A 12,338-nucleotide genomic window follows, 5' to 3' on the forward strand; every position below is an offset into this window, starting at 1 on the left:
GGGGTGGACTTGACCTTTAACTTTTAAAATATGCTGGGTTCCAATCACCGCAATTAATTATTCTAAGTGAAGTATATTCTTGATCTGGCCTTCACAAACATATTCGTATTAAAAAAAAACAATTGGAGAGAGCGAGAGAAAAAAGGGGGGCTCTAACACGGATCAACCGTCCAATTCATATTCATATGGTCAATCGGAAATGGCATAACGATCGCTAATAATTTTGAGGGTTGCAATAATTCACTTTTTTAAACCTTCACTCACTTATATATATCCATGTTTCATCTTCACAAAAGAAGGCTTATCAATATGGGGTATGTGAGTTAATGGTGCGAGTATTTTATGAGGGCATGTCACCAAGGTGAGGGGGATCAAGGGGGCAAGCAACCCCTGCTATATTTACATATTTCTTATTTGTTTATTTATTTATTAATTCATTCGTTTGTTTAGTCATTCTTTAATATATATATTTCTTTTATTCTTTTTTTTATGGGGGGGGGGGGCTGTTTCTATAACCTCTTTAAGGAAGGAAAGAATTGTTTCGTACATCCCACAAGGTCCATACTGGATGTTCCACCGTGAGTCACTGCATAATATGTGCACTTGATGTTTGAGACTGCAAAATCATTTTGTAAAAAACTTTCGGTTGTTGACGATTCTCTCCGGCACATTGAAACGGGTAACGTTCTATAGTTCCTCTCTTAAAACGTGCCTTTTGGTGGCTTCGATACTTTTCTTTTTTTGTTCTAAAGTATTCTTTTACTGATTTTCCCGTTTCCAGTGACAAGATTAACAAACAGCAATCATGGATTACTTATACAAAACATAAACTTACAAATAACTTCATATACTGCACTATCAAAGGTACCAGCAAAACATGTAATTCGTAAACATAAAAGTTATAAATCAACACAACTCATAATACTACACCCCATAACAATTTTACCCTTGGAAATGTAAAAGAAATTCACAGTGCGTGGACAGAATAGATTTTTATCACCAAGAATAAACCATATTGTTAAAATTATGGAACTTGGTTATGTTTACTCTTTACCTCTTCGCATCTGTTGAACAAAACCTTTCATAAATTAAGCTACCCGCGTGAACTTTTTTCCGCACAACTTATCCAATATTCTATTTTAGCTCCAAAATCAAATCAGTTGTTTTTGTACACAGCCTTGGCGCCTTTGTGCTCATGTAAACCATGGACTATGTGTAAACCGATAGCGATAGTTAAAGCATCCACGGTTATATATAACCATGGTACGTACTATAGTACGTTCAAATATGTACGGATTGGGATGACACGGTTATGTCTTCTCGGGTGCATAACGTAATGTGTGTGTGCGTGTGTGTGAAGGTGAGTGGGTGGGGTGAATGTGCGAGAGTGAGGGCAAGTTTGTGCGTGTGTGTCATAGCTTGATATGTTTGGACGTAATATCAAGCATATCCCTGAAGGCTTCACAGCAAAATGCATGAGACAGTTTATACGGAAAAAAATGTGGTTAAATAGCATGGCAATAACGAATACATCATGTCATCGAATCGATGTATTAATGTTATATTTACACATGATATATATATTTACATGACTTGTACATATAACTCGAAATTTTGTGCAGGAAAGTAATGCAGTGTTCAAAATAAATTTGACGAGATGAGGTACATTTTCATTCACTTTACAATAACCCTGCAAGTGCAATGGGAATGAACATATTCTAAAAGTTCGTCTGCTGCAATCGAAAGGCAAGTTGATTCGTGTTTATATTTGTTCGAGTGTACCATACACATCGTATTCATAATTTCAAGTGTCTGTTTCTGTTGTTAAAACCTGCTAAGTTTCAATCAAAATCATCTCTAACAATGGCAACGGAGAGTTAAGATTTCACAAGCAAATCAAGACGTGGTATGTTGATGTTAGCCTACAAATCAAACAGCCTTATCATTTAATCGAAGTCTGATTCGTGAATTATTTTGGAGCGGAACAAAGCAAGTTCGATAGCGATGTATGAAACTTTCAGTTCTCCACATGAATAGTTACAATTATGAAGAGAAGTAAATTGGATTTAGATTGCATATATCATAATGAACGGAAGGCGATGGTATTCCGATTGTATTCGCGTCCTGAGGTTGCAATCGCACATCACTGGCAGTGTATAAACAACATGTCAACAATTCAGAACAAGGTCTTTGGTATGAGTATATATAGATATTGCACAAGAGAGAAAGTTTAATACCATCAAGAACCCGTAGTTAACATAGTTTATAATGTAATATTACTCACATATTTAAAACATAATGAATATGTACAGTTAAGGAATGTAAGAGATTTAAACCGCGGGAAAGTTTATCTAAACTAATACTTGCATTTGAAAAAAAGGGAAAGGTAAAACTACCTCTATGTTGGTATAGAGCTCCCTTTGAGCTTATCTCCTCGACTCAGAAGAAGATGACGTGAATGGAGATTCGCAATTGCATATACCCAGTAATTTTAGAGTACGATATAGGCTTTCTATCATTCATAATCAACATTTTATTCTGCCTTTGTCCAGTTTATGGGTAACATGTAGAACATACGTTTTCGTTGAATGATAACACCTGATTTGATATGAGTTTAATCACTATATGAAAACTTTCATTTTGGGTATATACTCAACCCTCCTCCCCCATCATAGGGACATGATCAATATTCGACCTTTTCTTCAACAGTTCAATAGAATAAAACAGACTATTACTTGTAGCGCGATATTATGAAAGTAAATAATGCACAATATCCACAACGCATATTTTGGCCTAAAATGTAAAAAAAAAAGTAGTAGCATGATATGGACCGTATCCTCAACACCTTTTCAAAATCACTTCTATACAGTGCGCGTATAAAAAAAAAACGGGACAGATTTGAAAAGTCTATAAAATTTTAGTTTCAAATTATTATGTCTATATTTTGGTGTTAATCGGTGCTCTAAGGTCTTGTCTTTCAAATGCTATTTAAAAAATTTAGTTTTGTTCATGCTTGAGCGAACACGGGACGTTTTTGTTGGGGGTTCAAAAAGAGGCTTGCGCCAGAATTGCAGAATATGAGTAATATGATGATCGGACTTCTTGCTAATTAGCAGACTTCCTCTTAACCTTTTCATTATCTTTGCCATAATTTTCAAATCATGCGGTCAAAATTCATTTTCAGATCTATTTATTTGATTGAATTATTCTGTTATTTCTTTTTAATATGCTCTCTGTTAGCTTTGAATATTCCTTCTTCAAGCTAAAATTATTTTTTCAACCGAATTATGGGAGAGCATGGATTTTTTATTCAAATCCTTTCATTATGTGCTACAAAGGTTATGGTGCCTTTTGAACAAAGCCACACAGATGGGCGGGCGCTCGGGGGTTGCTCCCCCCCCCCCCTCAATTAAAAAAAATCATGACCAAGAAAAAAAGTGGACAGGAAATAAAAGGAAAGATAGAAAGTAAAATATGATATTATTTGCTGAATATTATGTCAAAATCTATCACAAAATTTGATATTGTAATTAAAAAAAGTGGGAATATTGCGTGCTCACTTCGCTCGCTCACAACTTTTTAATACATTTTACCCGATCTGCCATATCTAGCTCCTTCAAAATTGACTCAATACACCATTGTCATTGAAAGACATGAATCCCTTCCTGTGTTTCCTGTCAAGCAATTAAACTTGGTCAACGAATTAATGACCCATTGAAAAATAGATTCATGTCTTTTAAAGGTACATAACATAATTTGTTTCACATAATAAAACGGTTTGAATAATCACAAGTTTTCCCAATTAATAATTCAAATCTTCTTGCTTGGGTTAACAAAAAAAATCTTCTTTTCTCAGTTACTTATGAAGGAAAATTAAAAGGTAAGAGAAGTTTAAATGAAAAAACAAAATAATTCAATTAAATAAATAACTTTGTAAATGAAATTTGACAACATAATTCGAAAATTGTGGCACAGATAATGAAAAGGTCAAGAGGAAGTCTCCTGATTAGCAAGAAGTCTGATCATTGTATTACACATATTCTGCAATTCTGGCGCAAGCCTCTTTTTGAACCCCCAACAAAAACGTCCCGTGTTCGGTCAAGCATGAATAAAATTTATTTTTTTAAATTGCATTTCAAAGATAAGACCTTAGAGCATCTATTAACACCAAAATATAGACATTATTATTTGAAACTAAAATTTTATAGACTTTTCAAATCTGTCCCGTTTTTTTTATACGCACTGTATATACACTATAAATTTACAGGGATTTAAAATAAATCCAAGTATACTGTAGTTAGAGACCAATCAAATTCTGGATTTGAAAATTCATTCTTAAATCTCAAAGGATCCCTCGAAATTGAATAATAATAATGATGATAATAATTAAAACAATAATAATTATAATGATAATAATAATAATACTTGTGACTTATAAAGCGCCAAATCCATTCTGTAGAGTGCTCACGGCGCATAAAAAAGGGAATTTCTAGGATTCAATCTAAATCTAGAATTTTGATACCCTAACCACAGTCCATGTGGGTTTACTATAAATCCCTGCAGTTTATAGAATGTAGTATTTGTTACAATTATTCTTGAAGACTATTCACTCAATTTCATCCGCGATAGCATGTTCTAGTCCAGCATCCGCCACGGCTTGGTAAAGCATGTCTATCTGTTCCGATGGGCGTGTCCTTCTCCTCCAATCATAAAGCATCTCGCTGAATCCTGACTTGGAATCAGAGGTGTCTGATGAGCCGTCTTTGCTGATGTACTTCTCCACGGCTGGATACGAGAAGCCAAGTTTATAGCCGAGAGACCTGGCCTCCTGTGGGCTGCTCAGGTTAGCGACCAATCTATCTAATGTAGCATTCGTAGCAAATGGGACATCCCTTTGTCTATAACATAAAGTAAATCTGTATAAGTTATTGCATACATGCATTCATCTTGAACTATGATAATGTCAGCAAGATACACTGTTAAAAAACCCCGGATTTTACACAAAAAACCCAAGATTTTGCAGAAAACAAAAATAGAATCATTCTGTTAATTCTTACAACATGAATTTTTTACGATTCAACAGAACAGGTCTGTTTATAAAAGGTGTTATATTTCAGGAAATTTGTAAGGTTCTATACACCAAATACCAATTTCCTGTAATATTACACGATCATTACATCTTATTCAGGTGTGAAAAGCATGATAAATTGCTATTGCTCAGAAGCATGTAACACTATTCTCCTCCAAAATAATCATGACAATAATGATAATAATAATGATAATAACGTTGGTAAATACATAAATAACTCGATAACAAGAAAAATATATTACTAAGAATTAATGAATAAATGAACGAATAAGATGAAATGAAATAAAAATGAAATACAAAAATCATGTATACACAAAAATGTACACAATTTTATATATTTTTGATACTTAACATCTATGTTAAGAAACAAACCTGAATGGTAGTATACTGCAGTTTTCTTTTACAAGAGGACAAATAGGAACCTTAAACGATATTTTCAAAAAGACACAAGAGCAAAGATGAAGATGTTTGCAATCCTGGAAAAAAGTCTTTCTTTGCCCCCTTGGTGAATTATTGATTTAGGAGCGTCATTTATTCTTTATATAGTTTTTATATCTGAATATATATGTCTGACAACTGTAAGCGCTGTGATAATTTTGTGTATAGAGCATATATAAATAGCCATTATTATCATTATTAAAAATATATGTAAATATCCTAATCAGGGTTGAAATAGAAGACCTTTTTGAGCTATAGCGATGTATTATATATCCTCGCTGGCCACATGAGGGGGGGGGGGGTGGTTGAATGGTATGTCTCTCTCCTAGTAAACAGTATAGTTATTAGAATGTTTATTTTTTTTACCCATTTTGGAGTCTCATATTTTGCTCCTATAGTAGGCATATTGGCCCTATTTTCAGTTTTGTATCAATTCGTTTACCAGTCAGTGCATATATGGATCACCCCCCGTAAATTAAACTCTTGCATTTAATGTCATGATTCATGAATGATTAAAAAAACTATTAAAAATACCACTTATAGTGTTAGTCTACTTACACAATGTGTGTGTCGCTATCATAGTCTGGTTCAAAAGCTGCATTGGTATATAGAAATAGACATGTGAAAAAAGTGAAAACGCTGTTTCTTTTTGTAACCACAATCATGACAATGGAAATTTGATGGGGCTTGTGTAGTAGAGCAGGCGAAATATTACCAAAGGCAGGTTGATTAATTTCCCACATTTTGAAAAACACTCACTACAAAATATATATCAAATATAAAGATAAACAAGTAAACAATTGAACAGAATGATTAATTTAAAAAATCAGATACGGTCTCCAGTGAATTGTAATTGATTTGGTATGATGCCTCATTTGAATCAACACTATTTTGTCTAATAAATGACATGAAAACGCACATGATGTGGAAGTGGGAGGGCAATCAATTTGGTTGATCTGTTTTGTTTTTATTATTGAATCATACAGTGGTATCCAGCGTTCTTAGGGCCCTTCCCGCGAAGACGCTCAATCTCCCTTGAACAACTTCAAACAAATCTGCATTCTTTTCAGCTTGGCTCTTCGAGAAAAGACTGTTCTAGAAATAAATAGAAAGTCTAATCGACATGATTTACTTGTTGGCTTTTAGGCTGACGAAATAATTCAATTCGTCATTATTATAATGTACGATCTGATGAAAACAGGAATATTGCATTCAAAGCAGTGAAATGACAACACATACCTTCAATTGTGGTGGTGAACACATGCCGGACAAGTGTCGAGGTTCCCTGCTCTATGCAGAGGCAGAGTGTCTTTTGTTCTTCCCCTTCCAAGAAACAGAGCTGAATGACTATACTGCAGTTTTCTTTTACAAGACGACGAATAGAGACCTTCAAACGACGATTTCAAAAAAACACAAACTGTCAACTTATTTGACATGATAAAGATGCATAATATGCAATCCTGGAGGAAAGTCTCTCTTTCTCCCCTTGGTGAATCATTGATTTAGGACCGTCATTTATGCTTTACATAGTTTTTATTTCAAGATTAGTTTGGCTAAATCAATTTTCAACATGACCATATTAAATTATATCAACAATAAACTTGTATATACAACCTGCAGAGTGTGATGTAGATAAACTTATTCAATTTACAATTGATATGCATCTTGTTTTATTGGAACAACTTTTGGCTTTCAATGAAAGACGAATATCCTTCATACGTTATGTAGCCTATTGCACTTAAAAATGAAATGTTAAATCAACATTATTTTGAAAGGTTGGAGGAGTGACAACCTTTTCCAAATGTTACATCCAAACTCCAAAATAATCATGACAATAATGATAATAATAATGATAATAACGTTGGTAAATACATAAATAACTCGATAACAAGAAAAATATATTACTAAGAATTAATGAATAAATGAACGAATAAGATGAAATGAAATAAAAATGAAATACAAAAATCATGTATACACAAAAATGTACACAATTTTATATATTTTTGATACTTAACATCTATGTTAAGAAACAAACCTGAATGGTAGTATACTGCAGTTTTCTTTTACAAGAGGACAAATAGGAACCTTAAACGATATTTTCAAAAAGACACAAGAGCAAAGATGAAGATGTTTGCAATCCTGGAAAAAAGTCTTTCTTTGCCCCCTTGGTGAATTATTGATTTAGGAGCGTCATTTATTCTTTATATAGTTTTTATATCTGAATATATATGTCTGACAACTGTAAGCGCTGTGATAATTTTGTGTATAGAGCATATATAAATAGCCATTATTATCATTATTAAAAATATATGTAAATATCCTAATCAGGGTTGAAATAGAAGACCTTTTTGAGCTATAGCGATGTATTATATATCCTCGCTGGCCACATGAGGGGGGGGGGGGTGGTTGAATGGTATGTCTCTCTCCTAGTAAACAGTATAGTTATTAGAATGTTTATTTTTTTTACCCATTTTGGAGTCTCATATTTTGCTCCTATAGTAGGCATATTGGCCCTATTTTCAGTTTTGTATCAATTCGTTTACCAGTCAGTGGATATATGGATCACCCCCCTTAAATTAAACTCTTGCATTTAATGTCATGATTCATGAATGATTAAAAAAACTATTAAAAATACCACTTATAGTGTTAGTCTACTTACACAATGTGTGTGTCGCTATCATAGTCTGGTTCAAAAGCTGCATTGGTATATAGAAATAGACATGTGAAAAAAGTGAAAACGCTGTTTCTTTTTGTAACCACAATCATGACAATGGAAATTTGATGGGGCTTGTGTAGTAGAGCAGGCGAAATATTACCAAAGGCAGGTTGATTAATTTCCCACATTTTGAAAAACACTCACTACAAAATATATATCAAATATAAAGATAAACAAGTAAACAATTGAACAGAATGATTAATTTAAAAAATCAGATACGGTCTCCAGTGAATTGTAATTGATTTGGTATGATGCCTCATTTGAATCAACACTATTTTGTCTAATAAATGACATGAAAACGCACATGATGTGGAAGTGGGAGGGCAATCAATTTGGTTGATCTGTTTTGTTTTTATTATTGAATCATACAGTGGTATCCAGCGTTCTTAGGGCCCTTCCCGCGAAGACGCTCAATCTCCCTTGAACAACTTCAAACAAATCTGCATTCTTTTCAGCTTGGCTCTTCGAGAAAAGACTGTTCTAGAAATAAATAGAAAGTCTAATCGACATGATTTACTTGTTGGCTTTTAGGCTGACGAAATAATTCAATTCGTCATTATTATAATGTACGATCTGATGAAAACAGGAATATTGCATTCAAAGCAGTGAAATGACAACATACCTTCAATTGTGGTGGTGAACACATGCCGGACAAGTGTCGAGGTTCCCTGCTCTATGCAGAGGCAGAGTGTCTTTTGTTCTTCCCCTTCCAGGAAACAGAGCTGAATGACTATACTGCAGTTTTCTTTTACAAGACGACGAATAGAGACCTTCAAACGACGATTTCAAAAAGACACAAACTGTCAACATATTTGACATGATGAAGATGCATGCAATCCTGGAGGAAAGTCTCTCTTTATCCCCTTGGTGAATCATTGATTTAGGACCGTCACTTATGCTTTACATAGTTTTTATTTCAAGATTAGTTTGGCTAAATCGATTTTCAACATGACCATATTAATAATAAACTTGTATATACAACCTTCAGAGTGTGATGTAGATAAACTTATTCAATTTACAATTGATATGCATCTTGTTTCATTGGAACAACTTTTGGCTTTCAATGAAAGACGAATATCCTTCATACGTTATGTAGCCTATTGCACTTAAAAATGAAATGTTAAATCAACATTATTTTGAAAGGTTGGAGGAGTGACAACCTTTTCCAAATGTTACATCCAAACTTGCATACATGCAGCTGAATCCAACATTTTAAATGATGGGTCGAACCATTTGAAGTGGTATTTTTAGAGTATGGCACTTAAATTCCTTCACCTATGTTAGCCAAAATAGTTTTCAAATGTGACAGTAACAGCTAAATCTAGAATGTCCGCATGCTTAAAGATATATATTGTCCTTCAATAATAATCATGTTTAGCATACAGTCGAACGGAACGAACTCACCAGTTGTCGAGTACTTTCTGACCCATCGTTGCACCTGATCGTAAGGTCGGTATCCCCTGAATGCACGTTGAATGGAACCATGTCCATCATCCTGCAATACGGCATTGGTGGTCTTCCTTCCTCTCGCACAATGTCCTGTTAAGTAAAATAATTATAACAAAAAATACTAATATATATATATATATATATGTATATGAATATATATATATATATATATATATATATATATATATATATATATAGAACAGACGTGTTTTTCACAACGTGTTTTTCACGACTGTTTCAGAAACGGATTTTGAATTCTCTTTTTTTGTCACATCATGGGCACTGACGAAGAGTGTGACTTTACCTTTCAATTTTGAGAGATATGCTCCTTTTAAAATCTATGATTTTATTTCCACGGCATTTACTAAAACTTTTTGTGATTACTTTATATATATATATATATATATATATATATATATAATGACTATACGAAACTACAGTTACTGAAAAGTGTTCAACTACATGTACATATAGGAGCTTCATGTAGTATAGTAATAGGGTGGAGCGAGTTGCTTAGATTTTAGTTGTACAGACTGTTTCCCCCTGAGGGTTCATCAGCAACTGATAAACAGTATATATATATATATATATATACTGTATATGCTGTATACTGTATACTGTATATATACTGTATACTATATATATATAAACAGTATATATATATATATATATATATATATATAATGCAAAATCTCAGCATAGCAAGTACAACAAAATCGTGTTTTCTTACCTTGAGGTATCTCCGACATGGGAGGAATATGTGAAAATGTAGGACTGGGTTGCGTGATGAAGGCATGTAGAGCGGTTGGAATGCTACACAGTGGAACTTCACTGCTTGGAGATTGGTCAACGATGTCGCCAACATCTGACTATCACAGCAAGGAATCTCAACAGTGTCATCTGATATCTGAGTACCTTCCAAGGCTATGCGCTCAAAATACCCTAGTTTTAGAGAACAATATAACACTGCATCAATGTGATTTTAAAGATCTTGTGTACACCTGCAGAACTCTAGATTTAATTATCAGAATAGCAGTACAGAATGGTGTGTGTGTGTGTGTGGGGGGGGGGGGGTCATCAACTGCACTGACCCTATTTCGAAAGGGGGTCGAATTTTAAGAATCGACTAGAACATAAGTTTGTACAGATCTCCTTGATAAGATGGGTTATACATTTGAAGCAAATATTTTTGACAGGTTCTGATGAAATTTTCACACTGGCCTGAATTTTTCAAAGAAAGAACTAAGTCATGGACGCACTTTTCTAAAATAAAACCGAATAAACTGTAATTTGAGGCAGAAAAAAAATCTAGAAATAGAAGAAAATTAAACTTTGTTACCTAATTCTTTCTTGCGGTACAGAATAAGGCAGGGTAAATGATCCCTTTGACGAAGATCATGAAGATCATAAAGATTGAGATTATGCCGCAGATTAAGTCTCGTAAGGTTGGATGTTTCCTCTACTTTCAAAGAACATTCGACAACGGGAGAAATAAGAATCTCGTCATCACGAACAGGCAAAGAAAAAGCACTATGGCTAAACACGTGAAGCGTTGCTAAGGAGGTCCTGCCTGTCTTCACACATCCTGGAGGAATAGAGAGTCGTATGCCAAGTTCCTCTATATTCAGATCCCTGCCCCAATGGTCGATGGCATCACAAGAAAAGAATCCTGTACATCCCTCTTGGTTACGTCCAGCTATAAATGTGAATGATGTGCAAGAGAAGCGATGATAGCATGGGCTGGCTTGCAAAGCATTAATTAGTACCATTCTGATATGTAGGACCCAAAGCATTTGCCTGCATCTTCCAAGAGGATACTATTTATTCTGCCCTATAGAATGGTACTCTTAACTTTTATTAATTTTGGGGGATCCTTCGTATTTCCGGTGACGTAATGAAAGATCCTTACCAAAGGTGTTCTCTAAACATGCTCAAAGAACCCAACTACTTTTTCTAGGGAAATAATAACCTACATGACTGCCGTGATTAAATCTTTGTGGCAGTTGGCGAGTCTCTCGCCCAGTGGCGTAACAGGCGGGGGGAGCAGGGGGGGCAAGTTGCCCCCCCTGGCGGATTTCACCGGGAAAATAAAAATAAAACGGGGAAAAAAAGAAAAAGGGAGGGGGGAGAAAGGAAAGGGGGAAGGAAAAGGGAAAAGGAAAGGAGGAAAGGGAAAGGGAAAATCAAAAGAAAACGAAGAACTCATTATTTTTTTTCAAAGGAAAGGGAAGGAAAGCGGGAAAAGGAACGAAAGAAGAACATTTGAGAAAGAACAAATCATTCCGAAATAGGCCTAAGTAAAGCCATAAAGCATGATGGGAAATAAATTTAAAGATGGCAAAGTGGCAAATAATAGCGGGAAATGAAGGTAGAATTAGTAAAAAGCTAAATTGGAAAACAAAGAAGAACAAGAAAAAACAACTTAATATCACGACCGGGCTGCCGAGGATTGAAAATAAAGAGCGGGAAGAAAGATGGACTGCGTGCATACATTTTGCTATAAGCTTGCTAAATTTTATTAAAAAAAAGCTTTGCCCCAGACCCCACGCAGTAGGGGTCTCATCTATAGGCCTAACATTCAAATGGTTCTATATAACGCCCCCTGTAGCTACCCTTCCTACATTAAGCTTTTCGTTCAATCACTGG

General features: G+C 34.5%; 1 protein-coding gene across 1 annotated transcript in view; it reads right to left on the reverse strand.

Annotated features, from left to right (window-relative positions):
• Positions 1–495: 495 nt before the first annotated feature.
• LOC129276853 (uncharacterized) overlaps positions 496–12,338 on the reverse strand; it is a 28,020-nt gene continuing 16,177 nt past the window's right edge. Inside the window, exons 14-21 of the mRNA XM_064109643.1 lie at positions 11,032–11,388; positions 10,423–10,634; positions 9,648–9,782; positions 8,866–9,013; positions 8,187–8,223; positions 6,767–6,914; positions 6,086–6,122; positions 496–4,898 (exon numbers count right to left, since the gene is read on the reverse strand). Of these exons, the coding sequence (XP_063965713.1) occupies positions 6,893–6,914; positions 8,187–8,223; positions 8,866–9,013; positions 9,648–9,782; positions 10,423–10,634; positions 11,032–11,388 (911 nt within the window). The 3' untranslated portion in view covers positions 496–4,898; positions 6,086–6,122; positions 6,767–6,892. The remainder of the gene's footprint in view (positions 4,899–6,085; positions 6,123–6,766; positions 6,915–8,186; positions 8,224–8,865; positions 9,014–9,647; positions 9,783–10,422; positions 10,635–11,031; positions 11,389–12,338) is intronic.

This window comes from Lytechinus pictus, chromosome 14, assembly GCF_037042905.1.
Source record: "Lytechinus pictus isolate F3 Inbred chromosome 14, Lp3.0, whole genome shotgun sequence".
Classification (NCBI taxonomy): domain Eukaryota; kingdom Metazoa; phylum Echinodermata; class Echinoidea; order Temnopleuroida; family Toxopneustidae; genus Lytechinus; species Lytechinus pictus.